Genomic DNA, 27,642 nt, shown 5'->3' on the forward strand with positions numbered 1-27,642 from the left:
CCTTCAGGTCTGCTCATGGTGGCTCCTTCTCATCTTTCAGGTGCCAACCCCATCACTTCCTCCAGGAGGCCTGGCCTGACCACATTGGCTAAAGCCATCCTTTCCTACCCTCCTCCCAGTCATTTTTCTTGCATTCCACCATTTTTATTTTCTCATTACTTGCTAAAATCTTTGTCATTACTTGCAAAAATAGCCTTTTGCTGAAGGGCATATTATTTGTGTCCCCAACTAGAATGTAAGCTCAAATCAAAGCAATGCTTTGATTCACTGCTGTGTCCTTAGTAGTTATAACAGTTTCTGGCACATAGTAGGTGTTCAATAAATATTTGCTAAATGAATGAATAACAAATGAATAACAATAACCTTCGGGGGTGAGGGGAGCTTTTGTTGTGAAGCTTGCAAACCCTTTGAGCATATTATCTCCTGCCACTGTGCTTCCTGTTAATCGTCCGCTCCATCCAGACTGACCTACCTGCAGCTTTCCCGCCATGCCACGCTGTCTCTGGCCTCCGAGCCTTTGTACACTTTGTTCCCTCTGTCTGCTCTTTCCTCCTATACAAAGATCCTGGAAACTCCTATTTATCCATAAAAGTGTTACGTTAGACATCTCCTCCTTCGAGAAGCTTTTCCATCATCTGCTGCTCCCAGCCCATGGTGAAGGGCCTCCTCCCCCTGTTCTCTGAGGACATTTCATTCCCTTCACCTCATTCATCATGTGGTGCTCTCAAATAGCTGGTTATTCCTCTGTTTTCAGGACTATAAACCTCATGTGGGCAGGACCAGGTTTTCTTAATGACTGCATCCCTGGACTCCCATAGGGGCAGGGATGACACACCCATAGCTGAGTGCTTAGTAACTATGTAATGGCTGAGTGTCAGGATTGAGGAATATGACAGAGGCCAATGGACTAGAGGAGCTCAAGGTCTCCCTCTTTCTCCGACTGCACATGAATCGAAACCTGTGAAAAGTCAAGGACAATGTGGGCCCTAGGTGGATTTGGAGAAGCTGAGAGTGGATGCAGCGTTTGGGATTACACACATCGTCCTGCTACTACCAAGCACAACACAGTGAGGAGAGCTCCTGATTAAGGCCAAAATGCTGGCATCTCCCTCAGCTTCTCTGTGACATCAGAAGGGCTGGACTTCCTTTTTTTCTGAATACCTTTCTACACATTGGGGCTCCTAGTGAGTTGTGGAGGAGTGGAACTGATGGATGACTCCAGCTCTTCGGGAAATGATCCAGGGGTCTTAGTGGACCACAGGGGGAGTATAGCACATCAGCCATGTAATACAGCTGGTGGAGGAGAAAAATGAATACATAAAATCTACATGTCATCTTGAAGTCAGTCCTTATTACAAGAAAGGAATCCAGCCACTGGCTTCATGCCTTATTCTGGGTCCATTTTTGGCTATTGCATTTTTTTTTTTTTTTTTTTTTTGAGGTGGAGTCTTGCTCTGTCTCCCAGGCTGGAGTGCAGTGGTGCTATCTCAGCTCACTGCAACCTCTGCCTCCTGGGTTTACGCCATTCTCCTGCCTCAGCCTCCCGAGTAGCTGGGACTAGAGGCGCCCGCCACCACGCCAGGCTAATTTTTTGTATTTTTAGTAGAGACGGGGTTTCAGCGTGTTAGTAAGGATGGTCTCGGTCTCCTGACCTTGTGATCCACCCGCCTTGGCCTCCCAAAGTTCTGGGATTACAGGTGTGAGCCACTGCGCCCGGCTGGGTATTGCATTTTTAAAAGGGACACACTAAGGATACTGCGGAGATAATCAAACTGAATTGTATCACAGAAAACTGTGGAAAAAACAAGTCTGAAGATGAAATGGCTAAATGGTCACTGTCATATTACATCGCTATGGTTAATATATCTGACATTTAACTTTTTAGGGCCATTTTATCTGTTGTTTAATTTGTTCCTCATCACTAGTCCTGCCTGAATGTGAATATTTACCAGACAATGAAGGCTAGGGCCCTCAATGCAGGATAGAGGTTGGCAGTGCTCTCCCTGGCTGCCGAGTCTGTGATACTGAAGTGAAGGCCTCTGAGGATGCTTTCAGATTTGATTTTGGTTGAGATAATATTGACGAAGTGCCTACACTTGTGATGCTCAGAAAATTTGTTTCCTTTCCCCTTTTTGAAGCACCATTTCTACCCAAGGGACCAGTATTTGCTGGAGAGAGGGAGTATCGCTTAACCCTTTGCAGCTGTTTCCTTGGATTCTGGCTTGGGTCTCACTGTAGTTCTGTCTAAACATCGCTTGCTGGATCCCAAGTGTCCTACTTAGTAGCTGTGTGACTTTCGGCAAGTTACACGGGCTCACACTTCTCTGGCCTGCTGGCTCCTTGGAGGGGTGTTGTATTCCTTAGTGGTGATTGCAACCCTAGGGTGGGCTGGCATGGGGTCGGGGAGGGTGGGTCTGACAGCCTCCAGGGCCTCTTTCTGAGCCCCAGTGGCAATGACTTTCAGTGGAGAGAGCTACTTACCTTCAAGGGATTACTTTAGAACCTCAGGGTAGGATACGGAAATTTAAAAGTACATGGAAGGAAAATCCCTGCTATTTTAGTATATGGAGTCAGGGAGTAAAACCTGCTCACAAGACTGGCTGGAGTAGTGGCTGCCCAGCGGAGATTCTGTACCGGAGTCTCTCTGGGGTGTGTCCTAGCTCTTGGAGGCCCAGAGATCATTAGATGTTCAGGTTTGCCATGAGCAGATGTGGATTTGGTATTAGCAGCTTTTCCATGGGGATTGATGTGCCTAGTTTTGGGGATCCCTTTCAGAAAAGCAGCGGCTGGAAAATCAGCTCGTCTACCCCAGTGAACTACGAAACAGCCCACATTTGTATGGAGTTCTCGGCTCTCACTGACTGTGCTCCCTGCTTCACATGCAAGCTCTCATGTGCTCTTCACAGCACCCCTGCTCAACACATACTGTCATTAACCCCATTCTACAGGCGAGGAAACAGAGGCACAGAAAGGTAAAGTAACTTTCCTAAAGTCACACAGCTGTTAAGTAGGACACGTGGGATTCAGACTTGCTTGAAACACTTGCAGGGACTGGAAGGGCCTGAGTTTGTGACCTTGATTGGCCAGCATACCCAGATGGGAAGGCTGCATCTCAAAAAATTCCTGCAGGATTGGCCACAGTCATGCAAGAGAGCAGGGCAGGAGACTTGGGGAAGATACTGTTTTCATCTCAACCCTGCCGTTTCTCATTTATGTAACTCTGAGCAAGTTTCTTGCCCTCTGTGGCTTCTTTTATTCAAATGAATAAGGTCCTGGACTTGCTGATATTGAGGCACCTACCAGCTCTGAAAGGTTTCAGGTCCCCTTTTGGGGTCTGTGGTTGTAAGCACACAAAGGTCTCCTTCCTTGCCTCCATATGTTGATTACATTTCCCTTTCTCACTGCCCCTGTTCAGTCCCCCACTCTGCACACAAGGAAGCCAGGTCCCCACAAAGCCAAGTCGTGCCATGGGCATGGGGCCTGTGTGTATGTTCTCAATCAACCCCTTTACACTTTATACTTTCTAATGTCCCTCTGAGGACCCTGGACCTCCCCCCCCCTTTTTTTTTTTTTTTTTTTTTTTACTCCTAAGCCTTCCTTCCTAAGAAGCCCTTTCTAAGGATTCTTCTTTTGGTCAGGAGAAAAACCAGTTTCTCCTAAGCTGGTTGTGACTTGGATGTCAAGGACCAGTCCTACAGCAGCACAATGATCACACAGCCAAGGCTTGTTTTCTGATTGCTTACTTTCTAAAGGGATGCACTAAGTTGGAAGGACCACTTGTAGTGTGCCAGAGGATGGCATCTGGAGGTGAAGGGTCCCATGACAGAAGGAGCCTGAAGGTGGCAGTGAGAGGGGCTATTTAGAGGGCCACGCTGGGTATTCTGGTGAACACCTTTTTAGAGTCTATGTCCCCTTCGACCATGTGGGGGTGGATATCCACATTCATTCCTGCATCCTTGCACAGCTTGAGCAAGGTCCGAATGTTCTCCTTGGATAACCTCAGGTATCTGTTCAAGAGAAGGCAAAAGAGGTCAGTTGAAGGTGGAGTCATAGCAGCTTCTAACTTTATTGAAAAGAGCTTAGATTTAAGCAGCAGTAAGTGTGGGTGCTCTGCAAGGGGCTGGATCTCCCAGTCATCCGTGGAGCTGATAGAGACTTTATAAGACAGTGGGACACCCCACAAACGTGGTGGGAGTTTGCATTGGTATAACTGTTTTGGCAGTCAGTTGCCTCCAAAAAAAAGCATTCATTATCTTTGACTCAGTAACCCCACTCAGGTCCTCAATGTATCCCAAGAAGAGAAGTCAATGGAAAGAAAAGCTATATAAATAAAAGATGTTCATTTTGGGATTGTCAACAACAGGAAAATGAGTAAATCCACTAACAGAGAAATGGTCAACCTGATAATGGACTACCTCATGTCAAGGATCGTAATTAAACGGCCATAGTTAGAATGGCATTAGGAAGAAGATGGTGCCACATGGCTGTGACAGTACCAAGTGGAGAGAAAAGACAGAATGTGAATTGTTACATGATTTGTCACTGTCATGCGCACATACACTGAGAGAGGTCACGGGCCGGGAAAGATACAGACAGTGGAAATAATCGCTGAGCAAAGTTGCAGGCATAGCAGTGAGCATTTGTTTTTAATAATATCCACACAACGTAAAAATCAGACCATTGATTTAGAATATTAGCTAGAGCCCTATAATTCTGCTACTGAAGAATGGGATCAATCCCATTTGTACTGTGTGATCCAGAGAGCTCCTTATTCTACCAGCAACTCTGACCTTGGTCCCAGCTTTAGTAGAGGGTGTAGGCCCCCTATTCAGGCTGCCTGCTGGTTGCTTACTTTGCCACAGACTACGGGAGAGGAGCTGTGTGTTGATATAACGTGATTTTCTGCCTGTTAGGAATGGCCACTGTTCTTTAATATCTTCCCAGAGCCTACCTGTTCTTATGGCCAGCTCAGACCCCCTCACCAATCCCCACACTTGGACTACTTTTTCCCTGATCAGCCTAGCCTCTGAGGGTCTCATGCATATGTATACTGGGACACTCCTTAAGATCTCATCCAAGTGCTGTGGCTCACATCTGTAATCCAGCACTTTGGGAGGCCAAGGCAGGTGAACCACTTGAGAATAGGAGTTCAAGACCAGCCTGGGAAACATGGCAAAACCCCATCTCTACTAAAAATACAAAAATTAGCTGGGTGTGGTGGTGAATGCCTATAATCCCAGCTACTCAGGAGGCTGAGGCACGCGAGTTGCTTGAACCTGGGAGGTGGAGGTTGCAGTGAGCCGAGATCGCATCACTGCACTCCAGCCTGGGCGACAGAGAGGCTGTCTCAAAATAATAATAAATCCCACTCTGAACCACTTCATTCTTTTTTGGATGTTTCTTGAATGGCTTCATATGCTGTCTCTTCAAATATTCTTTCCCTCTCTTTGGAGGGCAGGAGTCCTGTCCAAATCTCTTTTCCCCCACCATGGAACCCAGGTAGGCTGTCTGTTGCTCAGAGTCAATTAGAACCACATGGCCCATCTGAAAGCCATGGCCAAAGTCATCCACCCATGGAACCAGCCAGCAAAGGCAGTCTGCTGAGATCTCTCCCTGTTCATCTTGAAGCCAGTTAACCATTCTACTCATCCATCCTTCTGCCAGTCAGTGAGCAGAGCAGGACTTTGTGATGGAGTTATTAGATTGCCAGATATTTGAAGCCATCTTAAACCTACAGATGAGTTTACTGATGTCAACTTTACAAGGATGATGACAACTACATTACTCTGTTGTTTTGTTTCCTTATTTGCTAAAGTTTCTGAACTTTGTCAGTTACAACTTTACAGTAAAGGAAAACACTGAGCTAGGGAGAGGGATGCTTGTTTTTTGAGGGGGGAATCTGGACTCCATTTGCTGAAAACCAGAGAGCACTGATAAACAGGACAGAGAGCAAGTGAGAAGGGAGACTCTTTGGGAAGAGCAGTAAATATCAAATGGTTTCACACTTTGTTCGTGATCCCTTTGACAGTCTAAAAGTCCAAACATGCAGCAGGTAGGTCACTGAGGATGGTGGCTACCATCACCAGCAACTCAACCCCACAGTGCAAAGGATCATAGGGAAATCTTCCTATTAAGACAAAGCCACATTCTTTCCTTTTTGAGTAATATTGAAACAAATGGAAATATTGGGAGGGTTGTTGAAAGGTGTGGCATCAAAGTGGCAGCACCTAAATGACATGCCCACTCAGGGGATGGTCTACCAGCAGGTGAGCTGCTGGAAACCCACTGGCTTGAGCCCTGGAGCAGTCCTTTGGGACCAAAGGGCAGAGCTCAGCCAAGCCAAGCCTCTACTCCTAGATCTTCAGGTTAAGCCAAAGTGTTTGAGCCAGGGACAGGAGTGAGCAAAGCCTGTTCCAGGACCCCACCCCATCTGCCCAGGGGGTGGCAGCTCTCACCGGCAGCTCAGCACCTCCTCTGGCTTCAACATCCTCATGGTTTCCATCTTAGGTTCGGTGCTTTTCTCCATTAGGCTCTTTAGCTTGCGTTCGTAAGCCATGTCAGGCATCTTGTTGGACCAGTCTCTTATGAAGGTTGCCCTCCGGCTGCTAAAGGTACCCTCCTGTAACATGGGATCTAAGACAATGCTTTGTCGACGGAATGGGTTTGGCCACTGAGTGGACTCTGGGTCGATTGCATCTTTGATGTCTGTATCTGAAATTAGACAGATGCCATCAAAGAGTTAGATCGTGGGAGACGTGAGAGGTGGGGTAGGCGGGAAGGGGATGAAGGCTGGAGGAATGCATGGACTTCAAACAATACCTGTTCTGAGATATGAGGTCTTTTCATTGCTTACACAGGTTCTCTATACCCCTTCTCCCCTTTCTTTTTTTGAGACTGTTTCCTCTCTCTGTGGCCCAGGCTGGACACAGTGGCACAATCATACCTCACTGCAGCCTCTATCTCACAGGCTCAAGCGATCCTCCTGCCTCACCCTCCCGAGTAGCTGGGCCTATAGGCACATGCCTCCACTCCTGATAAATTTTTATATTTTTGTAGAGCTAGGGTTTTGCCATGTTGCCCAGGCTGGCCTTGAACTCCTGGGCTCAAATGGTCCACCTGCCTCAGCCTCCCAAAGTGCTGGGATTACAGGCATGACCCACTGTGCCTAGCCCAGGTTCTCCTTCTTTATTTGTTCAATCCTTTTACCCCTCCCTCCTTTCTCCCTGCCCTGTTCCAACTCCTTTCCTTTCCCTCCTTCCCCCTTTCTGCTTCTTTCAATCTGTTCTCTCCATCCTCCCCAGCAGGAGTTCCCCTAAGTGGAATGAGCCTAGAGGAGGTAGCTAGAGGATATCTTCTGATATCCCAGGGAAGGTATCAGAAGAGAAAAGCTTTGAGCTGGGTTTAATAGGGCGAATAGTTGATCAGTTAGAAAAGGAAGGAAGGGATCACAGGCAGAGGAACAGAATGTGTGAAGGCACAAATACATGAAATGAAATGGTGAGTGTCTGATGTGACCCAAATATGGGGTTTGTACCAAACAAAATGTTGTTGGACTTGCAGGGGTGCCCAACATTTTGGCTTCCCTGGGCCACACTGGAAGAAGAAGAATTTTACTGGGCCACCCCTAAAATCCACTAACACTAATGATAGCTGATGAGAAAAAAAAATCGCAAAAAAAATCTCATGATGTTTTAAGAAAGTTTACAAATTTATGTTGAGCCACATTCAAATGCGTCCTGGGTCCCATGTGGCCAGCCTGAAGGTTGGACTAGAGCTTGGACACCTTAATATTTTTTTCTTGCTAAATTTCCTTCTAAGTGTTTTATGTATTTTTACTCAGGAGGATGGAATATTCTCTACTCATTTCCATTTCTAACTGGTATGACAAGTATATAGAGAAAAGTCTACTGTTTTTTAAAAACTATATTTGTCAGCTGGGCATGCTGGCTCATGTCTATAATCCCAGCACTTTGAGAGGTGAGGCAGGTGGACCATTTGAGCCCACGAGTTCAAGACCAGCCTGGACAACATGGATTGAGGCCAGGAGTTCAAGACTAACAAAGTGAGACTCCATCTCTACCAAAAAAAAAAAAAAATTAGGGGGGTGGTGGCACATGCCTGTCATCCTAGCTACTTGGGAGGCTGAGGTGGGAGGATTGCTTGAGCCCAGGAGGTCAAGGCTGCAGTGAGCTATGATCACACCACTGCACTTCAGCCTTGGTGACAGAGCGAGACCCTGTCTCAAAAACAAACAAACAAACAAACAAAGCAAACAAAAAACTATATTTGTCTAGTATACCAGCAACCACGGTAAATTTTATTACTTTTTAACTAGAATTTCATGAGTTTTGCAGATATACGATCATATTAGGGGAAAAAAATGAATGTATCATTTCTCTACTATTTATCAAAATTATATATTATTTTTAATACATATTACATTTGACAGACCCCGTAAAACATTGCCAATAATGATGATAGGGATTATGCCTCATTTTGTTCCTGATTTTAAGTAATTTGGGCATTGCATCATTTAGAATGATATTTGCCCCTATTTGGGATACATGTTTTATAATATTTTAGTGGTTTTATCCCTGGTTAACATAGAGTTTTTACTGGTAATAATTGCTTGATTCTAGTCATTGCTTTTTTTTTTTTTGCCATGAACTGATATAATCACATTTTTTCCTTTAATATGTTAATGTAATAAATTGTGTTCTTAGGTATCCTGATAATGAACCACTTCTCACCTGCTGTAATAAAGCCCACTTGTTCATGGTGGAATTCATTTCAGACATTGTACATTTGATGTATTTTCATACATTGAGTATGTTTGCTAAAAATTTTTAGATTTTCGCATTTATATTATTGTGAGATTAGCCAACTTTTTTGGTATAACTTTTAATATTAAAGTTCTGCATTAATTTAATAGCTTTTTAAATTAATGCAGAAATGTCTATATTTTATACAGTCTGTAATAGTTGAAGTAATGTTAGAATTATTTGCTCTTTAAATGTTAAAACCTTGCATGAAACCATTTGTCTTAGTGCCGTTTTTTACTGGGAAAATGTTAATTATTTTTCAACCTTCACTGCAGAAATTGCCCTATTCAATTTTTCTGCTCTTTATTGTACCAATTTTGATAATATATAGTATAATAGAAAATCATCCATTTCCTTTAGGTTTTAAAATGTATTGTATAGAGGAATAGTATTCTACTACAATTCTTTTATTTACATTCCTTCTCATATAAAATCTTGTGTATTTTTACTCTTCTTTTTAACAAGGCTTATGATTACTTTATAGCAATTGCTTTCATGTCACTTGCTTTCTCAAAAAGCTAGCTTTATATTGAGCCTTTTAACAACTTTTGATCTTGATATTATTCATTAATCCCAGCCAGTATTTAATATATTAATTTTCTCTTTTTCATAGTAATTCTTTCTTCTACTTATTAAATTAATAAAAGTGTTGGCAATTTCTTTTATTATGTGTTTTATAAACAATTATTACTTTTAGTTTTTACTGTAAATTTTCTTCTGAGCATATATTTTGCCTATGTCTCATAGGTTTTGGTATGAAACAGGCTTATTTCATTAGTTATTTTCTTTGATACAAGGGTAATTTGGATGTGTGTTTTTTAATTTCCAATTTTTAAAGTTGAGGGTTATTTCTAATTGTTGGTTTAGGATGATGTAGGTAGCCCTAAAATCTTTACTTTTTTGAATGTTAATTTTTTTTATGACAAAGCACACAGGTGATTTTTGTAAATATTGTTTGGATATATAAAAATACATGTTCTCTATTCAGATGTAAAGCTACAGTTTGTTAACTGCATTGTTAAATTCTTCTATGTATTTCCTGTTATTGTCTATATGATCTTCTGTTTGGTTCTGAAGGAGGTGTATTAAAATTTACCCCCATAGTGGGGAGAATGGGAGGGAGATGTGGGTTGGAAGGCTACCTATCGGGTTATTATGCTGTATTAGTCTGTTCTCATACTGCTAATAAAGATGTACCCAAGACTGGGTAATTTATAAAGGAAAGAGGTTTAATTGACTCACAGTTCCACATGGCTGGGGAGGCCTCACAATCATGGCAGAAGAGCAAGGGACATCTTACATGGCAGCAGGCAAGAATAACTTGTGCAGGGGAACTCCCATTTATAAAACCATCAGATCTCATGAGACTTATTCACTATCATGAGAATAGCATGGGAAACACCCGCCCCCATGATTCAATTACCTCCCACCAGTTTCTCCCACAACACTTGGGAATTGTGGGAACTACAATTCAAGATGAGGTTTGGGTGGGGACACAGTCAAACCATATCATATGCTCACTACTTGGGTGATAGGATCATTTATACACCAGGCATCAACGACACAGAATTTACCCATGTAACAAACCCGCACATGTACTCCTAGAACCTAAAAGTCGAAATAAAATAAAATGTACCTCTATAACTGTATGTTTAACAGGTTGTCCCTGCATTTCTAAATGTTTTGTTTTATTTATTTACCTACTACATTTTTTGATGCATGTAGGTTTATGGTTATTACTTATTCCCTTTAACTTTAAAAAGATCCCTTTTTTACTCTATGTGTTTCTTTTAGCCTCAATTCTAACTCATCTACTTGCATTTCCTTGTTGTTTCTTTGCTTTTCCTTTTGTCATAAACTTTTCTATCTCACCTGGTTTTAAATGTGTATCTAGATTTTTATTTTAAATTACTTCCTAATATGTTGTTTCTAGTCTCTCCTAGAGAATTTTCTGCAGATGAAGGAACGTATGGCTGATAAAAATCCCTAAATATTTCTGAATCTACAAATATAAGTCATTTATTTGATAGTGACTTATGTGAGTTCAGGTCAGTATCATGGGGGTCTTTACTCTTAGTAATGCATATGTGCTATTCCACTTCCAGGTTGATGGCAGGCTGATTTTTTTCCCTTGTAAGTAAATTATTCTGTCTGTAAGCTTATAAGATTTCATCAACAAAGTTTGGGAATTTTATTAGGATATTCCTAGTGGAAATGCATCTAGACCTCCTACAATTACATAAATGCAGAGACAGTGGCCTGAGGTGTGGGTGTGACCTGCCCAAGGTGTCACAATGAGTTAGTGGCTGAATTAGGACTCTTTATGGCACATGGTGCTCTGGCATGGTAGCTGGTCCTTGACAGGGTGATAAGGTCAGGTGGCCTCAGCAGTCCCTGTTTGTGCGTGGAGGAAATTGGCACTGTGCTCCGGGAGGATGATGAGCTGCACATTCTCTTTGACACAAATAAGGAAATTCCTTGGAGAAAGGGCAATTGCCTTTCCTGAAACATCTGATCTTCTTCCATGCAAGGTGGGTCTCATGAAGGAAAGAGCGATAGCAATATAAAAAGTAATGACAATTACACAGATTAGTTAACATGTGTTGAGTGACTCGCATACCAGGCAGTGTTCAAGGGCTTTCTGGCAGTGGGGGCACTTTAGTCTCACAACCACATCATATCCATTTGACAAAGGAGAACATTGAGGATCAGAGGGATTAGGTAATGTGCTCCAGATGTCACAGATTATTAGTGGTGAACCGAGGACATGAGCCCACATTGTCAGAGCCTTTTTCTGGAAGCCTGTCCTGGCCACTCTTTTGGACAAAAATGACCCACATTCCTGGGTTTGTGGCTGAAGAGTTAGGTTATATTTCTAGTGAACCATGTTTGGGACACCAGAAGCTCACTCTGTGCTCGTGGAGACAAAAGGGGTATGGCCTTCTAGCCCTGTGCATTAGGAATGTATCTTTGGCCTGGCATCTACACAACATTCTGGACACAGGTGCACAGGGAGGGAATTCCCTTTCCAGTCTACTACTCAGACTTTGCCAAGATTTACTTTGGCAAGGTGTTACAGTTGTTTTCCCAGGATCTTTTCCTGGCTCATAGCCAGAGCAACCTTTCTAAAATTTAAATTCAACTTGGTAATTTCCTTAGTAAAACTTTTCAGTGACTTGCTATTGCACTCAATAAGGGTTATGTTTTGGAAAGTCCAATCTGAGACTTCTGCCTTCAGCCAAGATGGGGTAGCAGGGATTCGATTTATCTTTCTACCTTAAGCAATTAAAAAACTGGGCATGTCATATGAAATAGCGGTTTTTAGACATTGGACAACACACAACACAGGGCAGTGATCCTTGAGTGAGGGGAAAGAAATGAGGGGAGCCCAATGATTGCCCCAGCCTTCATTTGGAAGATGCTTCCAAGTTGCAGCATGGGGTTGCGGGGAAGCCTAGGCAAAGGCAGAGCCTAGCAGTCCCCTTGAGTTGGGGAGAGAAATCAGATAATTTAGGTTAAACCATAAGAGCTAGAACAAGAGGAAGAAGCTGCACCAAGAACTGCAAAGTTATGCAAAGATTCCTCTCAGCTGAGGACTAGTCGGCACAAGCCAGAAAAGAAAGTACTCCAGTGAAAGAATTGGTAGACAAGAACATGGCAGCAGCTAGTATGACATACTCTTGTTATGCCCTCCAAGACAGGGTCACATTAAGAAGAGACACAGAAGATTTAAAATGACCCAAATTGAAGTTCTCGAGATGAAAATAACAATATTTGAAATAAAAATTCTATTGGATGGCATTAACAGAAGATTAGGTATTAGAGAAGAAAAGATTAGTGGACTTGAAGGTATAGCACAAGAAACTATACGAGATGAAACACAAAGAGAAAAGACTGAAAGATGAAGAAAAACACAAGATGAATTTTGGGACTTTAAATATGTGTAATTGGGGTGCCTGAAAGAGAGGGAAGAGAATGGAGAAATGAAATAAATTTGTGAAGAAATAATGTCCAAAAATTTGTCAAATTTGATGAAAACTGTAAACCAAGAATTTCAACAAACCCCAAATACAGACCCAAGAAACATTAAGCAAATGACACTAAGGCACATCATAAGCTCCTTTCTTAAAAGAAAATCTTAGAAGCCAGAGGAAAAAGATACATTACAGAGGAACAAAAATTAGGAAGAGCGCCAGCTTCCTGTTGCAAACAAGCTAGAGGACAGTAGAGCAACCTTTACAGTATTGGAAGAAGAAAGGTTGACAATCTAAAATTCTACACTCAGCAAAAGTGTCTCTCAGAAACAAAAGTGAAATAAAGACCTTTCTGGATATACAAAAGCTATATGAATTTATTACCAACAAAGTCACACCACAAGATACGTTAAAGGAAAATCTTCAGGTAGAAGGAATTATTCCACACAGAAATCTGGATCCAATGAAGAGCACTGGAAATGTTAAATGTGTGAGTAAACACAAAAGTCTCTTGAAAACATAATTGCTTGGGGCAAAAATCATAACACTTGCAGGGTTCATAATATGGAAAAATATATGTGTGGCAACAACAGCATGTAGAAGCGGAGAGGAGAAATGGAAGTATACACTCGTAAGGCTCTTATGCTTTACATAAAATGAAGATAGACTGTGCTAGTTTAAAGAGGTATACTACACACTGTAACAGAATCACTAAAATGATTTTTTTTTTTTTTTAATACAGAGTCTCGCCCTGTTGCCCATGCTGAGTGCAGTGGTGCAATCTTGGCTCACTGCAACTTCCACTTCGCAAGTCCAAGCGATTCTCCTGCTTCAGCCTCCTGAGTAGCTGGGATTATAGGTGTGCATCACCACGCTTGGCTAATTTTTGTATTTTTTTTTTTTTTTGAGATGGAGTCTCGCTCTGTTGCCCAGGCTGGAGTACAATGTCACGACCTCGGCTCACTGCAGCCTCTGCCTCCTGGGTTCAAGTGATTCTCCTTCCTCAGCTTCCTGTAGCTGGGACTACAGTCATGTGCCACTATGCCTGGCTAATTTTTGTATTTTTAGTAGAGACGGGGTTTTGCCATGTTGGCCAGGTTGGTCTCCTGGTCGAACTCCTAACCTCAGGTGATCCACCCACCTCTGTCTCCCAAAGTGCTAGGATTATAGGCATGAGTTACCGAACCGGGCTGCAACAAAGAGTTATAGCTAGGAAGCTAATGAAGGAGATGAAATGGAATCATAATATTTGGTCTAAAAGAGGGCAGGAAAAGGAGAAAGAAAGCAAAGAATAGATGGAACAAGTTAGAAACACATGTGAAGATATGTGTTAATTTCCACATATTTTTGAATTTTCTGATTTTTCTCATGTTATTGATGTTTTGTTTTATATCTTTGTGGTAAGAAAAGATAGTTAATATAATTCTAGTCTTCTTGAATTTGTTAAGATGTGTTTTATGCAGTGCAATAAAATTAGAAATCAAGACCAAGAAAATAACTTAAAACCATACAGTTTTGCTGGGCACAAGGGGTATGCCTATAATTCCAGCACTTTGGGAGGCCAAGTTGGGCAGATTTCTTGAGCTCAGGAGTTTAAGACCAGCCTGGATAACATGTCAAAACCTTGTCTCTACAAAAAAATACAAAAATTAGCTGGCCATGGTGGCATGCACCTGTAATCCCAGCTACTTGAGGGGCTGAGGTGGGAGGATTGCTTGAGCATGGGAGGTCAAGGCTGTAGTGAGCCACGATCCTGCCACTGCACTCCAGCCTGGGTAACAAAGTGAGACCTTGTCTTAGGAAGAAAAACCCCATACGATTTCATGGAAATTAAAAAGCCTGCTCCTGAATGACTTTTGGGTAAATAATGAAATTAAGAAAGAAATCAAGAAGTTATTTGAAACAAATGAAAATAAAGATACAATATACCAGAATCTCTGGGACACAGCTAAGGCAGTGTTCAGAGGGAAATTTGTATCACTGATCACTCACATCAAAAAGTTAGAGAAATCTCAATTTACCAACCTAACATCACAACTAAAAGAACTAGAAAACCAAGAGCAAACCAACCCCAAAACTGGCAGAAAACAAGAAATAACCAAAATCAAAGCTGAACTGAAGGAGTTTGAGACACACAAAATAAAACATTTACAAGATCAAGGAATCCAGGAGTTGTGGGTTTTTTTAAAAAAAAATTTTTTTCTTAATAGAGACAGGATCTCACTATGTTGCCCAGGCTGGTCTTGAACTCCTAGGCTCAAGGCACCTGCCCATCTCGGCCTCCCAAATTACTGATATTACAGGTGTGAGCCACCACAGCCCGCCTGGTTTTTTGAAAGAATTAATAAAAGAGATAGACTGCTAGCTAGACTAATAAAGAAGAAAAGAGACAGGATCCAAATAAATATAATTAAAAACTACAAAGGACATATTACCACTGACCTCACAGAAATACAAATAACCATCAGAGAATATTATGAAAACCTCTCTGTACACAAGCTAGAAAAAGTGGATAAATTACTGGACACATACACCCTCTCAAGACTGAACTGAACCAGGAAGAAACTGAATCCCCAAACAGACTAATAATGAGCTCCAAAATTGAATCAGTAATTAACCTACCACCACCACCACCACCACCAACAAAAAGCCCAGGACCAGACAGATTCACAGCCAAATTCTACAAGATGTACAAAGAAGAGCTGGTACCATTCCTACTAAAACTATTACAAAAAATTGAGGAGGAGGGACTCCTCCCTAACTCATTCTATGAGGTCAGCATCATGCTGATACCAAAACATGGCAGGGACACAACGAAAAAAGAAAATGTCAGGTCAATTCCTTGAACATTAATGCAAAAAGCCTCAACAAAATGCTGACAAACTAAATCTGCACGAGAAAAGAAACTATCAACAAAGTAAACAGACAACCTACAGAATAGAAGAAAAAAATTTCAAACTATGCATCTGACAAAGGTCTAATATCCAGCACCTATAAAGAACTTAAACAAACTCACAAGAAAGAAAAAACAACAACAAAAAAGTGGGCAAAGGACATGAAAAGACACTTTTCAAAAGAAGACATACATACATGCAGCCAACGAGCATATGGAAAAAAAAATCTCAACATCACTGATCATTAGAGAAATGCAAATCAAAACCACAATGAGATACCATCTCATACCAGTCAGAATGGCTACTATTAAAAAGTCAAAAAATAACAGATGCTGGTGAGGTTGTGGAGAAAAGGGAACACTTATGCACTGCTGATCAGAGTGTAAATTGGTTCAACCATTGTGGAAAGCAGTGTGGTGATTCCTCAAAGAACTAAAAGTAGAACTATCATTCAACCCAGCAATCCCATTACTAGGTATATACCCAAAGGAATATAAATCATTTTACCATGAAGACACATGCACACATATGTTCACTGCAACATTATTCACAAGAGCAAAGCACGGAATCAACTTAAATGCCCATTGATGGTAGGCTGAATAAAGAAAATGTGGTACATATACACCATGGAATACTCTGCAGCCATAAAAAGAACAAGACCATATTCTTTGCAAGAACATGGATGGAGCAGGAGGCCATTATCCTTAGCAAACTGATGCAGAAACAGAAAACCAGAGGCTGCATGTTCTCACTAATAAGTGGGAGCCAAATGATGAGAACACATGGCCACATAGAGGGGAACAAAGGAAACTGGGTCCTACCTGAGGGTGGAGGGTGGGAGGAGGAAGAGGTTCAGGAAAAATAACTAATGGGTACTAGGTTTAACACCTGGGTGATGAAATAATCTCTACAACAAACCCCCATGACACGAATTTACTTATGTAACAAATCTGCACATGTACCGCTGCACTTAAAAAAAATGACTTGTGGTCCAACATATGATCACTTCTGGAGAATATTCTACGTACATTTGAGAAGAATGTATATTTTGACAGAATGTGTAAACATATGTTAGGTCCATTTGGTCTATAGTTTTGTTCAAATCTGCTGTTTTCCTTATTAATTTTCTGCCTGCATGACCTACCCATTGTTGACAGTGAAGTGTTAAAGTCCCCTACTATTATTGTATTGCTGTTTATTTCTCCTTTCAGTTCTGTTTCTTTTTAATATATTTAGGTACTCTGATGTTGAGTGAATAAATATTTTAATTGTTATGTCTTCTTGATGAATCAATCCCTTGTTATATGGCAACCTTCTTTTTTTCTTGTGACAGTTTCTGACTTAAAATCTGATATAAGTATAGCCACTGATTCTCTCCTTAGGTTACCATTTGCATGGAAGATCTTTTCCAATTCCTTCTCTTTCAAGCTGTGTGTGTCCTTAAAGCTAAAGTGAGTCTCTCATGGGCAGCGTATAGTTGGATCTTGTTTTTATTGAATTCAGTCAGCCAGTCGGTGTCTTTCAATTGGAGCATTTAATCCATTTATATTTAAAGTAATTATCAATAGGTAAAAACTTACTGTCATTTTGGTCATTGCGTTTTGACTGCTTTGCAGTTTCTTTGTTTCTTTTTTTCTCTCTTGATGTCTTCTTTTGGGATTTAATGAATTTTTGGAGCGGTATGTTTTTATTTATTTTTCTTTCATTTATTTACTACAGGTTTGTTTTTTGTGGTTACCATAGGCGTTGTACAAAACTTTTTTTTTTTTTTTTTGAGATGGAGTCTCACTCTGTCGCCCAGGCTGGAGTGCAATGGAATGATTTTGGCTCACTGCAACCTTTGCCTCCCAGGTTCAAGCAATTCTCCTGCCTCAGCCTCCCGAGTAGCTGAGGCGCATGCCACCACGTCTGGCTACATTTTGTATTATTAGTAGAGACGAGGTTTCACCATATTGGCCAGGCTCGTCCTGACCTCGTGATCCACCCCCTTGGCCTCCCAAAGTGTTGGGATTACAGGCATGAGCCACTGTGCCCAGCCATAAAACATTTTATAGTTATAACATTCTATTTTAAACTAGTAACAACTTAACTTAGATCATATACAAAAACTATACTTTTACACTCCATGTGCCATTTTAGGTTATTGATAAAACAATATACATATATTTTGTATTGTGTATCCACTAACAAATTATTATATAGTTAATTTTAATACATTTGTTTTTTAGCTTTTATGCTGGAGTTGAAAGTCATTCATCCATCACCATTACAATATTAGAGAATTTGAAATTTGACTATATATGTATCTTTACTAGTTAATTTTATACATTCATGTGTTTTACATTGTTAATTAGTGTCCTTTTATTTCAGCTTGAGGAACTCACTTTATGATTTCTTATAAGGCAGGTTCAGTGGTGATGAAAACTCTCATTCTTTGGGAAAGCCCTTTCCTCTTATTTCTAAAAGACAGCTTTATCAGGTATAGTATCCTTGGTTGGCAGTTGTTTTCTTTCAATATTTTAAATATTCATTCCATTCTCTCCTGACCTGAAAAGTTTCTGCTGAGAAGTCTATTCATAGTCCTGTGGGGGTTTCCTTGTATATGACAAGTAGCTTTTCTTCTGCTGCTTTCAAAATTCTTTCATTGTCTTTGACTTTTGACAATTTAGTTATAATATGTCTTGGTACAGACCTTTTTGTGTTCAACCTATTTGGGAATCATTGGGCCTCATGAATCTTAATGTACATCTCTTTCCTCAAATTTGGGAACTTTGCAGCCGTTATTTCTTTCAATACATTTTATTACTCTATTCTCCTTATTAGACTCCCATAATATGTATTGTTTCACTTGCTAGTGTACCATAAGTCTGTTGGCTTTCTTTATTCTTTTTCAATCCTTTTTTTTTTTTACTCCTCAGACTGAATAATTTCAAATGACATGTCTTTAAATTCACTGATTCTTCTGTTGGATTGAGTCTGCCAATGAAGGGCTCTATTGAGTTTTTCAATTCAGACATCTTGTTCTTCAGCTCCGGGAATTGGTTTTTGGCTTTTTTTTTTTTTTTTTTTTGATGGAGTTGTGCTCTTGTTGCCCAGGCTGGAGTGCAATGGCATGATCTCGGCTCACTGCAACCTCTGCCTCCTGGGTTCAAGTGATTCTCCTGCCTCAGCCTCCTGAGTAGCTGGGATTACAGGCATGCACCACCACACCCGGCTAACTTTGTATTTTTAGTAGAGATGGGGTTTCTCCACATTGTTCAGGCTGGTCTCGAACTCCCAACCTCAGGTGATCCGCCGTCCTTGGCCTCCCAAAATGCTGGTATTACAGGTGTGAGCCACCATGCCTGGGCTTTTTTGGCTTTTAAAAAATGGTTTCTATTCCATTGCTGAATTCGTTTTGTCCAAGTATTGTTTTCCTATTTCATTTAGTTGTTTGTTTCCTTGTAGCTCAGTGAACATCCTTAAGAGGATTATTCTGAATTATTTGTCAGTCAGTTCACGGAGCTGCATTGCTGTAGAATCGGTTATTGGAGCTTTATTAATTTATTTTAGTGGTGTAATGAAGAAACTCTATTTATTTGTTTATTTGTAGAGATGGGGGTCTCACTATGTTGCCTAGGCTGTTCTCAAACTTCTGGCCTCAAATGATTCTCTTGCCTTGGCCTCTGAAAGTTCTGAGATTACAAGCATGAGCCACATTGCCTGATCCAAAACTCACTTTAAAAATAAAGACATAAATAACTGAGGAAGGCCAATGTGGCAGTCATAGAAGTTGAAAGCAATTGGTGATTCTTATAGTGGATGAGGATCACGGTTAAGCTAAGATACTGGTTGTGGAAATGGAAAAGAAGAGAAAGAGATTAAAGATATGAAGGAGGCAGAAGCTACAGGACCCAGTAACTGGTCATGAAGGGAGAGTGAGGCAGAAGTGGTAGGATAGACTCTGACATCCAACTTCCACATTGAGATAGTACCATTTCCTGGGAGGGTGTATGTAATGTCATGCAATCAGGATGTGCTTTGACTATGGCAACCCAAGCTAACATTGGGCATGGTGTATGTGACTATCTCTAGGCCCTTCCTAGGGGCTGCTTTGTTTTGAATTTGTCTGCCAATTCAGATCATACCCATTCATTTTAGTCCTCTTGCCGGTCTACACAAGAGGCTCTCCTTACTGTGCCCAGGCTCAGCCCTGACTAGGTCCTTGGTGCCACATCTTGAGGCCCAGACTGTTCCTAGATGCCTCTGAGCACCATTTGCACTTGGGCTGGCCCATTTGCAACCACGCCACCCACTGGCCATTGGTCTTATTACATCAGGAGAGACAAGGCTTCTTCATTCTCCAGTAGAGTGGATTCGACTTGAATGGTGGAAAGAAGGGAACTGCAGGGAACCAAATGGGTGTCAAGTCAGCCTGACCTGCTGGCATCCTTGTGCAGTGAGATGTAAATAATTATTTAATCAGCTGGTATGGGTTTATTTTAGGGAGTGAATTGTTTAAGAAAATGTCTTAATAGACTACTTTGAGTGTGAAACAAGACAAATGAAACATGGTTCTCTTCAAGTAAAAAGCCAATAGGAAAGTGTTAGGTGGAGAAGGAAGAGGAGGGAGGAAAGAGATAGGAAGAGGGAGAACTGAGCAGTACCAGGACTTGGGTGAGGAAAGCAAGGTGCCCAGGGTGCAAAATTTAAAGAGGTGTTCACTCTCAGACTCACACAAGTGCATGATTCGCATCTGAGAGTGAGCGCTTCCTTAAATTTGGTGGCCTGAACTCCTGGTTCGCCTCACCTTACCCAGTCTTGGAGTTGAGAAAAACATCAGGGGGCTACTTCCTGCAAAGACATGTAGCTAGGGAAAAATCTCCTGGTGGCAGGGGATAAAAGACTTTGAAGAACAAAGGAGTCTAATAATCAATCTCTAATTTGTTTGCTGTATAATTCTGTGATGTAATTTTTTCCCTCTGTTGACCCCAAGCCTTCAGTAGAATGTATTTACACACAATGACTTCGTGTGAGAGGTTTCAGGAGAAATCAAAGAGACAGGATAGCAGCCACTTGAAGCAAGATTTACAGAAGCTCCAGGGCCCAACAGGACCAGGATTTTGGAGCCAGACATTACGCTGGTAGTCATAGAAAATTTGGGGAAGGTATGGGGCTTCCCATAAGGCATAAGGCAGTCTAGTTTATTTTAAAATAAACCTTAAATATTATAGAATAATTGTGGTGTATTAGTCAAGGTTCCATTGAGGGTCAGAATTAATAGGATAGATATATATATGAAGTGGACTTTATTAAGGAGTATTGGCTCACACGATCACAAGGTGAAGTCCCACAATAGGCCATCTGCAAGCTGAGGAGCAAGGAAGCCAGTCCAAGTCCCAAAACCTCAAAAGTAGGGAAGCCGACAGTGCAGCCTTCAGTCTGTGGCCAAAAGCCCGAGAGGCCCTGGCAAACCACTGGTATAGATTCAAGTGTCCAAAAGCTGAAGAACTTGGAGTCTGATGTTCAAGGGCAGGAAGCATCAGCACAGGAGAAAGATGAAGGCCAGAGGACTCAGCAAGTCTCATTCTTCCAACTTCTGCCTGCTTTATTCTAGCTGTGCTGGCAGCTGATTAGATGGTGCCCACTCAGGTTAAGGGTGGGTCTGCCTCTCCCAGTCCACTGACTCAAATGTTAATCTGCTTTGGCAACACCCTCACAGACACACCCAGGAACAATACTTTGCATTCTTCAATCCAATCAAGTTGACACTCAATATTAACCATCATATATGGATTTACAGAAATGTTGCAAAGAAAGTAAGGAGGATTCCTGTATATCCTTTATCCATTTTCCCTTAATAACATCTTACGTCCATGGTATGTTTGTCAAGACTAAGAAATTAACACTTTTTTTGTATATTATAGAACTTTTTCAGATTTCACCAGTAATGCCCCTAAAGTGCCATTCTAGGATTTAATCTAGGATCCTAAACTGCACTGAAAGCCGACTGCATTTAAATCTTGAAGGGAAGTGACTGCAATTTGGTCACAATGGCTTTGGTATATTAAATGAAAAGGGGAAAAAAAGATTTTGTTGCTGCTGTTGGGCACAATGGGGGCAATTTTATATATGAGAATTGACAGCCTCTGCTTGAAGGCTCCTGCGCACTTTTCTCCTGGGCTAATTGGAATCCCTTCCAGATTTCTCTTTTACCCTACACCTTTGTCCCAAGGGGCCAGACATAACAAATGTATCTGTTTTTCCAACACCACAGTAAAGACCACCTGAAATTTTAGCAAAATTTTTACTTAGAAAAAAACCACTAATATTTATTCAGCACCTCCTCTTGGTCAGGCTAATTACTTTTCATGCATCATCTTGCTTAAACCTCACAACCATACCGTGAGGCAGGTATTGTTATTGTCCAATTTTATAGATGAAAAACTAGACTCCAGAGATGGAATAAGTTGTCCAGGATTATACAACTCTGAGCTCCTTATAAAGTGGTAGAGCCAGGGTCAGGACCAGGCAGTCTTTGAAACTGGGGATCTGGCACAGCCTAAGCTCATCCCTTCCTAGAGGTGAGCAACCCCTGGCAGGTTTCAGGCCAGCAGAATTGCTACCTTCTCTAGTTGATATCGTCACAGTATCTAAATTAATTAGATGATTTGTAACTCATGAAGTTGATGTCACCAAAATAGCTTCAGGAACCCTGACACATGAGGCTGGTTTCCTGAGAAGGCAACACTTGGGAGGGGGCAGGGCCTTGACAGACACTTGCCTCCTGTTCACGTCACACCCCACTTGCCAAGAGTGACCCCAGGAGTGGTCCCTACCGAGCCTCCATGCGGGCTTCTGACTCCTGTGTGAACAATGATTGGATTGACCTGGACGCTACTGCTCTAAGAATGGCGTGAGCTTTCGGTTTCTTCTAGAGGAGGAGATTACGGAGGAGGATTCTGGTGGCCGGGGCCAAGGTTTTTCCCTTACCAGATTTCTTGGGGCCATCCTTGACGTAGCTGCCAGGGACCATGCTGAGGTGTTTCCACTTTTGCTCCACTCCATAGAGCCTTCGGTAGGAGGTGGCGTCCTTCCTGAATCTCTTTCCTAAGGCCTTGGAGGGAGCAGGTGAGAAGTCACACCCCAGTTACAGGACCTGGCTCACCCTCCCTGCTCCATCCCAAGCAAACAAACAGAGATTTCAAGGGTTTGCCGAAAGGCAGGCAAAGGCAACCAAGGAGAGAGCTTCCCTGGGCCCTGGGAGAGGTCGGAGGGGCAGGGTCTGCCCATGGGTGCTTGCTCACCAACGCCTCCCTCTTCTCCCCACCGTATATCGGAGGGGTCCCTGGGGGCCTTGGAAACACAGGCCCTCGGAGGCCATTAGGTCTGGGTGGGTCTGCCCTGTTAGCTGCGTGGCCCAGAGGCTCCTGTCCCTCACTGAGCCACGTTGTTCTCATCTTCCAAGTGGCCTTCCTGAATGGTTTCGGGAATAAATGTGGGCAAGGGAGGATGTGACACCTGTGAAGAATGAAACTACAGGGAGGCAGCAATTGGGTAGCATGGCTGGACAGGGTAGGGAGGGGTGGAGATTTTATTTGAGTGTTAATGTGGGGCCAGAGTGAATTTCAGAGGCTTAAAATTTAGAAAGTAGCCAGATATTATGCAGGAGAGAAGCAGGGACCCCTCCTCCATTTGGAGACCCAGTGGGGGTGAGGGGGGGAAGAGGGGCCGTGTTACCTGCTGGGAAGTCTCCTTGGCCCTGCAGTTCCCTCCCCGTGCCGTCATGAGGCCTTTGCCTTTCTTCTCTTCCTTCTTCTCATTTCGATTAAGGACTGTCACCACTTTGGGCTTTTGCTTCTGAAAAGACAAGGGAAGAGAGCCCTGCAGCCACCCCTGTGGGGACAGCATCTCCTCCCTTTCCCCAAGGAGAAGGCTCCCAGGTGAGGGGCTGTCCCTCCCCTCCACGGGCTTCAGCACACACTCTAGGGCCTGTCGTCACTGTCCCTCTGCTTCCAGATGCTCCCTGGTGTACATGTCGCCGCCCCCAGAGCGACTTTCTAAGCCTCAGGCCTGGTCCTGTTCCTCTCCACCTCAGAATCCATCAGGGGCTCCCCATCACCCCCCACATAAGGGCCTCACTCCCTAGCCTGCTAGGAAGCCCCTCCAGCCCCCACTTGGCCTTACCAGCTGTGACTTCCCTGCCTCTGCCTCCAGTCTGGAGTCACAGGAAGGCTGCCCTGACTTTGAGCAGGTGCTGCTGATCCAGACCTCTCGGCCTTTGCTCAGCCCGGCCTCTCCCTTGGTCCCGGAGCACCCCAGGCCCACCCCATGCTGTCTTCCTGGAGTGGTGGTCACCACTGACCTTGCCTTTCCGTTTCCCCAGGTATTCCTTACCACCTGCCCAAGAGCTGAGCACTCCCTGCCCTGAATGGAGTTCCTTGTGCATGGCACATTTCTGGCCCTCCTGCTCTCACAGGGGAGGCAGGGAGGGCAGGGTCATTAGGCATCTCCAGGGTTCCACAGTCCGGGAGCCCAGCAGAAGCACTTAAAGGGTGGCCCACCCAGGAAGCATCCCGCCTAGTCTATAAGGGGTAGGGATGGGTGCCAGAGCATCATGGGAGAAACTAAATAGACTGGGTATCCTCTGGGAATGTGCTGCTTATGGTTACAGGGAGACGGTGACCTGGACTGCAGTCTCCAGGTCAGACTGCCTGGATTCCTGCTCTATCCACGGCTGAGGGCAGAGTGACCTCGGCAAGTTTCTGCTCTCTCTGTGGCTTAGTTTCCTTGTCTGAAAGGTGGGAATAATAGTAGGACCTACTTCATAAGGTTACTGAGAGCAATAACTGAATTATGACATGCATGTGCAATGCCCCCCACGAATTATGGGGGGCGGGTTATTATGCGGGGTGGGTGGAAGGGAAGTTTCGATAAGCCATTTGGGAGTATGGAAGGAAGCTGTCCAAGGGCCTGTTCCATGTTGCAAGCTGCCTTCTAAGGAAGGTAATGCTGGTTAGCTTTGGGGTTTTGTTTGGCTTAGTGGAGAAACAGTGCAACTCAGAGCCAAGGCTGCATTTTCAGGCTGTGAGGAGCTAGGATGACCTATCTCCTCCAGGGCAGCCCCTTCCACCATCCCCCACTCAATCCTCAGCCTCCCTCGAAGAGTCACCTGAGTAGCTCCCCACACAGCCCCCATTTTGGGGAAGCTGAGCGGAATTGACATGGCAATGCTTTAGACTCAAGGAAACTGCAACATTCACGGATTCAGCGTTCTCCATTGCTGAGACTTCAGACCTCAGGGGTCTTCGCTGATGCCAAATGGATCACAAGGGGAAATACCATGAGCAGTCTGTTGGGGGAAGAGCCTGGATGGCCAGGTCAGACCCCAGGAGAGAACAGAGGAGGTCACAGAGAGCCCTGAGTGGTGAAGATAGACCCCAACCATCTCACTAGAAGGTCCCCCATCACCTGCTGCTGTTGTGGAGACCTGCCAGCACACGTCATCTTCCTCTTAGAAGCTTCTTTAAAAGCCCAGATGCTTCTGGGAAAGGTAATGATGCTTGAAGACTTAATTATATTTCCCATGTAAACTTGCTCCCTCTCTAGGTCCAAAGTTATTTACAATAAAAGCCACATTTAAGGTAAAGCTGTTAAAATGTGATTATTAGAATCTTATCCTGGTAAAAGGAGATAGACCTGAACATATTAACCATGGAAGTGAATGTAATTCCTATGATGATATTAAATTGAGTTTGGAGAGACCCAGAAGTCAAGCTTCCCCTTCGCCCCCAAATCAAGGCAGTGGGCAGGCTATCTGTAAATCATTAGCACCTTAGACTAAAATATGTTTGTCAGATGCAGATGTGTCTGATGGAATTGGCACTCGAGATGTTTCTGACTATAAATGGTAAGTGGTATGGTTTGGATCTGCGTCTCTCCCCAAATCTCATGTCAAGTTGTAATCTCCAGTGTTGGAGGTGGGGCCTGGTGGGAGGTGATTAGATCATGGGGGCACTTTCTAATGGCTTAACACGATTCCCCTTGGTACTGTCATGAAGGCGAGAGTTCTCGTGAGATCTGGTCATTTAAAAGTGTGTGTGGCACCTTGTCCTCCCACTTCTTGCTCTGGCCATGTGAAGTGCCTGCTCCTCTTTTGCCTTCTGCCATGATTGTAAGCTTCCTGAGGCCTCCCCAGAAGTGGAATCTCCTATGCTTCTTGTACAGCCATGAGCCAATTAAACCTTTTTTTTTTTTTAAATAAATTACCCAGTCTCAGGTATTTCTTTGTAGCAGTATGAGAATGGACTAATACAGTAAGTACATGAACATAATGGAAGCTTTCCCCAAAGGCAGGTGCTGACCTGGATAAAGCAGAGGAAGTGGAGGCAGTTATGGGGAGTTGGCCCAGCAAAGTCTATGCGTTTTGGAATTGGATAAATCTCAGTTTGAGCCCTGGCTCTGCCCTTTATTACTTCTGTGACTTCAATAAAATGACTTATTTTCACTTTCCTTATCCTTCAACTGGGGGTAAAAATGGTGCCTCCCTGGTAGCCTGACTGGGAGCAATTGACCACACAACCCAGGTACAAATCTAAGCACAGGGCCTTGACCAGCGTAAACATTAAAAGTTAGTGATGTGATGAGCATTGTTATTAGTAATGGCATTTTTTACTCATTTTGCTCTAGGGTCAGAAGATTCAAGACCAGGTGGCATCTTCTGCAGAGGACACCACTTTCCAAAGACATGGCTTGGTTCTTCATAGATGATGGGTCTTGGGGGAGCTCTGGGAAAAACTGAGGCAAACTTGGTTGCTATACTTCTTGGAGAAAGAGGAAAGGGTGGGTTAGAACTAGCTCTATGTAGGGTAGAAAAGAGGAGGTATGTTAGCTGGAGTTGCAGTTGCAGTAATGGCAGTGAGGAATGAATGTTCTTTGATTCTGAAGGCATCACAAGGAGGGAAGAGCTGAGGGCAGTAGGAGGATCCCATCCTGCAATATGGAGACCCCAAAGCCACTGCCCCTTGGCCCTTCTAGAATTCTGACCAATACTAACATTTGCCCAGCTTGACTAAACTTTAGGCAGGTTTCTTCCTGATGATAGGCCCTTGGCCTCCTTTTCCTTAGAGCATTTCCTCTAGAAAACTTGCATTTGTAAATTTTTTCTCTGACCCTTTGAGATGTAAATCTCTCAGTCTCTTGCTAGTTTTACAATCCAAGTATGATTTTCTCAAGGACCTGGGAGGACCCTTTGAAATGTAATCATCATGAAAGATTGTACCCTGTCTCTCAGTCTCTGTGAGAGGATGGGAGCCTAACATTGATAAGTGCAAATTAGCAACACAGACAGCCTAATCATATTAACTAATCCCCCCACCCCCTTAATGTCCTTGGGTACTTCTCACTAGCTTATCCCAGCACTTCAAAACCATCCTGCCTTTTGTTTCAGGAGAGTTAAGTTCAATCTCTCTCCCCTACTGCAACTATCTTGAGTAAAGTCTTCCTGCCATTTCTCTTGGATGGTACCCACCTCAGGAGCTTGTTTCTTCTTCCCCTGTCTCCGCTCCAGCCACTCCAGCACACAGGTGAGGTCAGACATGCGCCTCTCTTCAGCAGTCTCCCACACGTATTTCCTCTTTGTGGGCATTAAATCCTTCAGGTCCACTGGTTGCTCTGACATTGTGGAGTCTTGCTAGTGGCTCGGGTGGGAGGTGGCTGGCACTCTCTCACTCTTTTGATCACTTTGTCTGGACTTGATGGCCTGGTGACTCAGAAGGTAGGGTGTGGCCTCCAGATGTGAACATAAAGGGCAGAGTGAGCCAAGATGCTGGGATATTGGCCTTAAAAGGTGGAAGGCCTGGGGAGTGATTGTGAAGTCATTGCCAGGTTTGGTAGCTGGCCCTGAGGTCAGAGTGGAGGTGGGACATTGGCCACCTCCCACTGTTCTCCATGTGGCCACTACCCCTCTTCAGG

The 27,642-nt window shown here is 43.2% G+C and overlaps 1 protein-coding gene across 1 annotated transcript; it reads right to left on the reverse strand.

Annotated features, from left to right (window-relative positions):
* Positions 1-3,727: 3,727 nt before the first annotated feature.
* C2H16orf78 (chromosome 2 C16orf78 homolog) lies at positions 3,728-27,485 on the reverse strand. Its single transcript, XM_003263031.3, has 5 exons — positions 27,200-27,485; positions 23,410-23,529; positions 22,663-22,786; positions 6,456-6,711; positions 3,728-4,007 (listed from the first exon to the last, which is right to left on the reverse strand). Exons 1-5 carry the CDS (start codon positions 27,347-27,349, stop codon positions 3,860-3,862), a joined length of 798 nt encoding a protein of 265 aa, XP_003263079.2. The 5' UTR covers positions 27,350-27,485; the 3' UTR covers positions 3,728-3,859.
* Between the last annotated feature and the right edge of the window lie 157 nt (positions 27,486-27,642).

Source organism: Nomascus leucogenys, chromosome 2, assembly GCF_006542625.1.
Source record: "Nomascus leucogenys isolate Asia chromosome 2, Asia_NLE_v1, whole genome shotgun sequence".
In the NCBI taxonomy this organism is placed as follows: Eukaryota; Metazoa; Chordata; class Mammalia; order Primates; family Hylobatidae; genus Nomascus; species Nomascus leucogenys.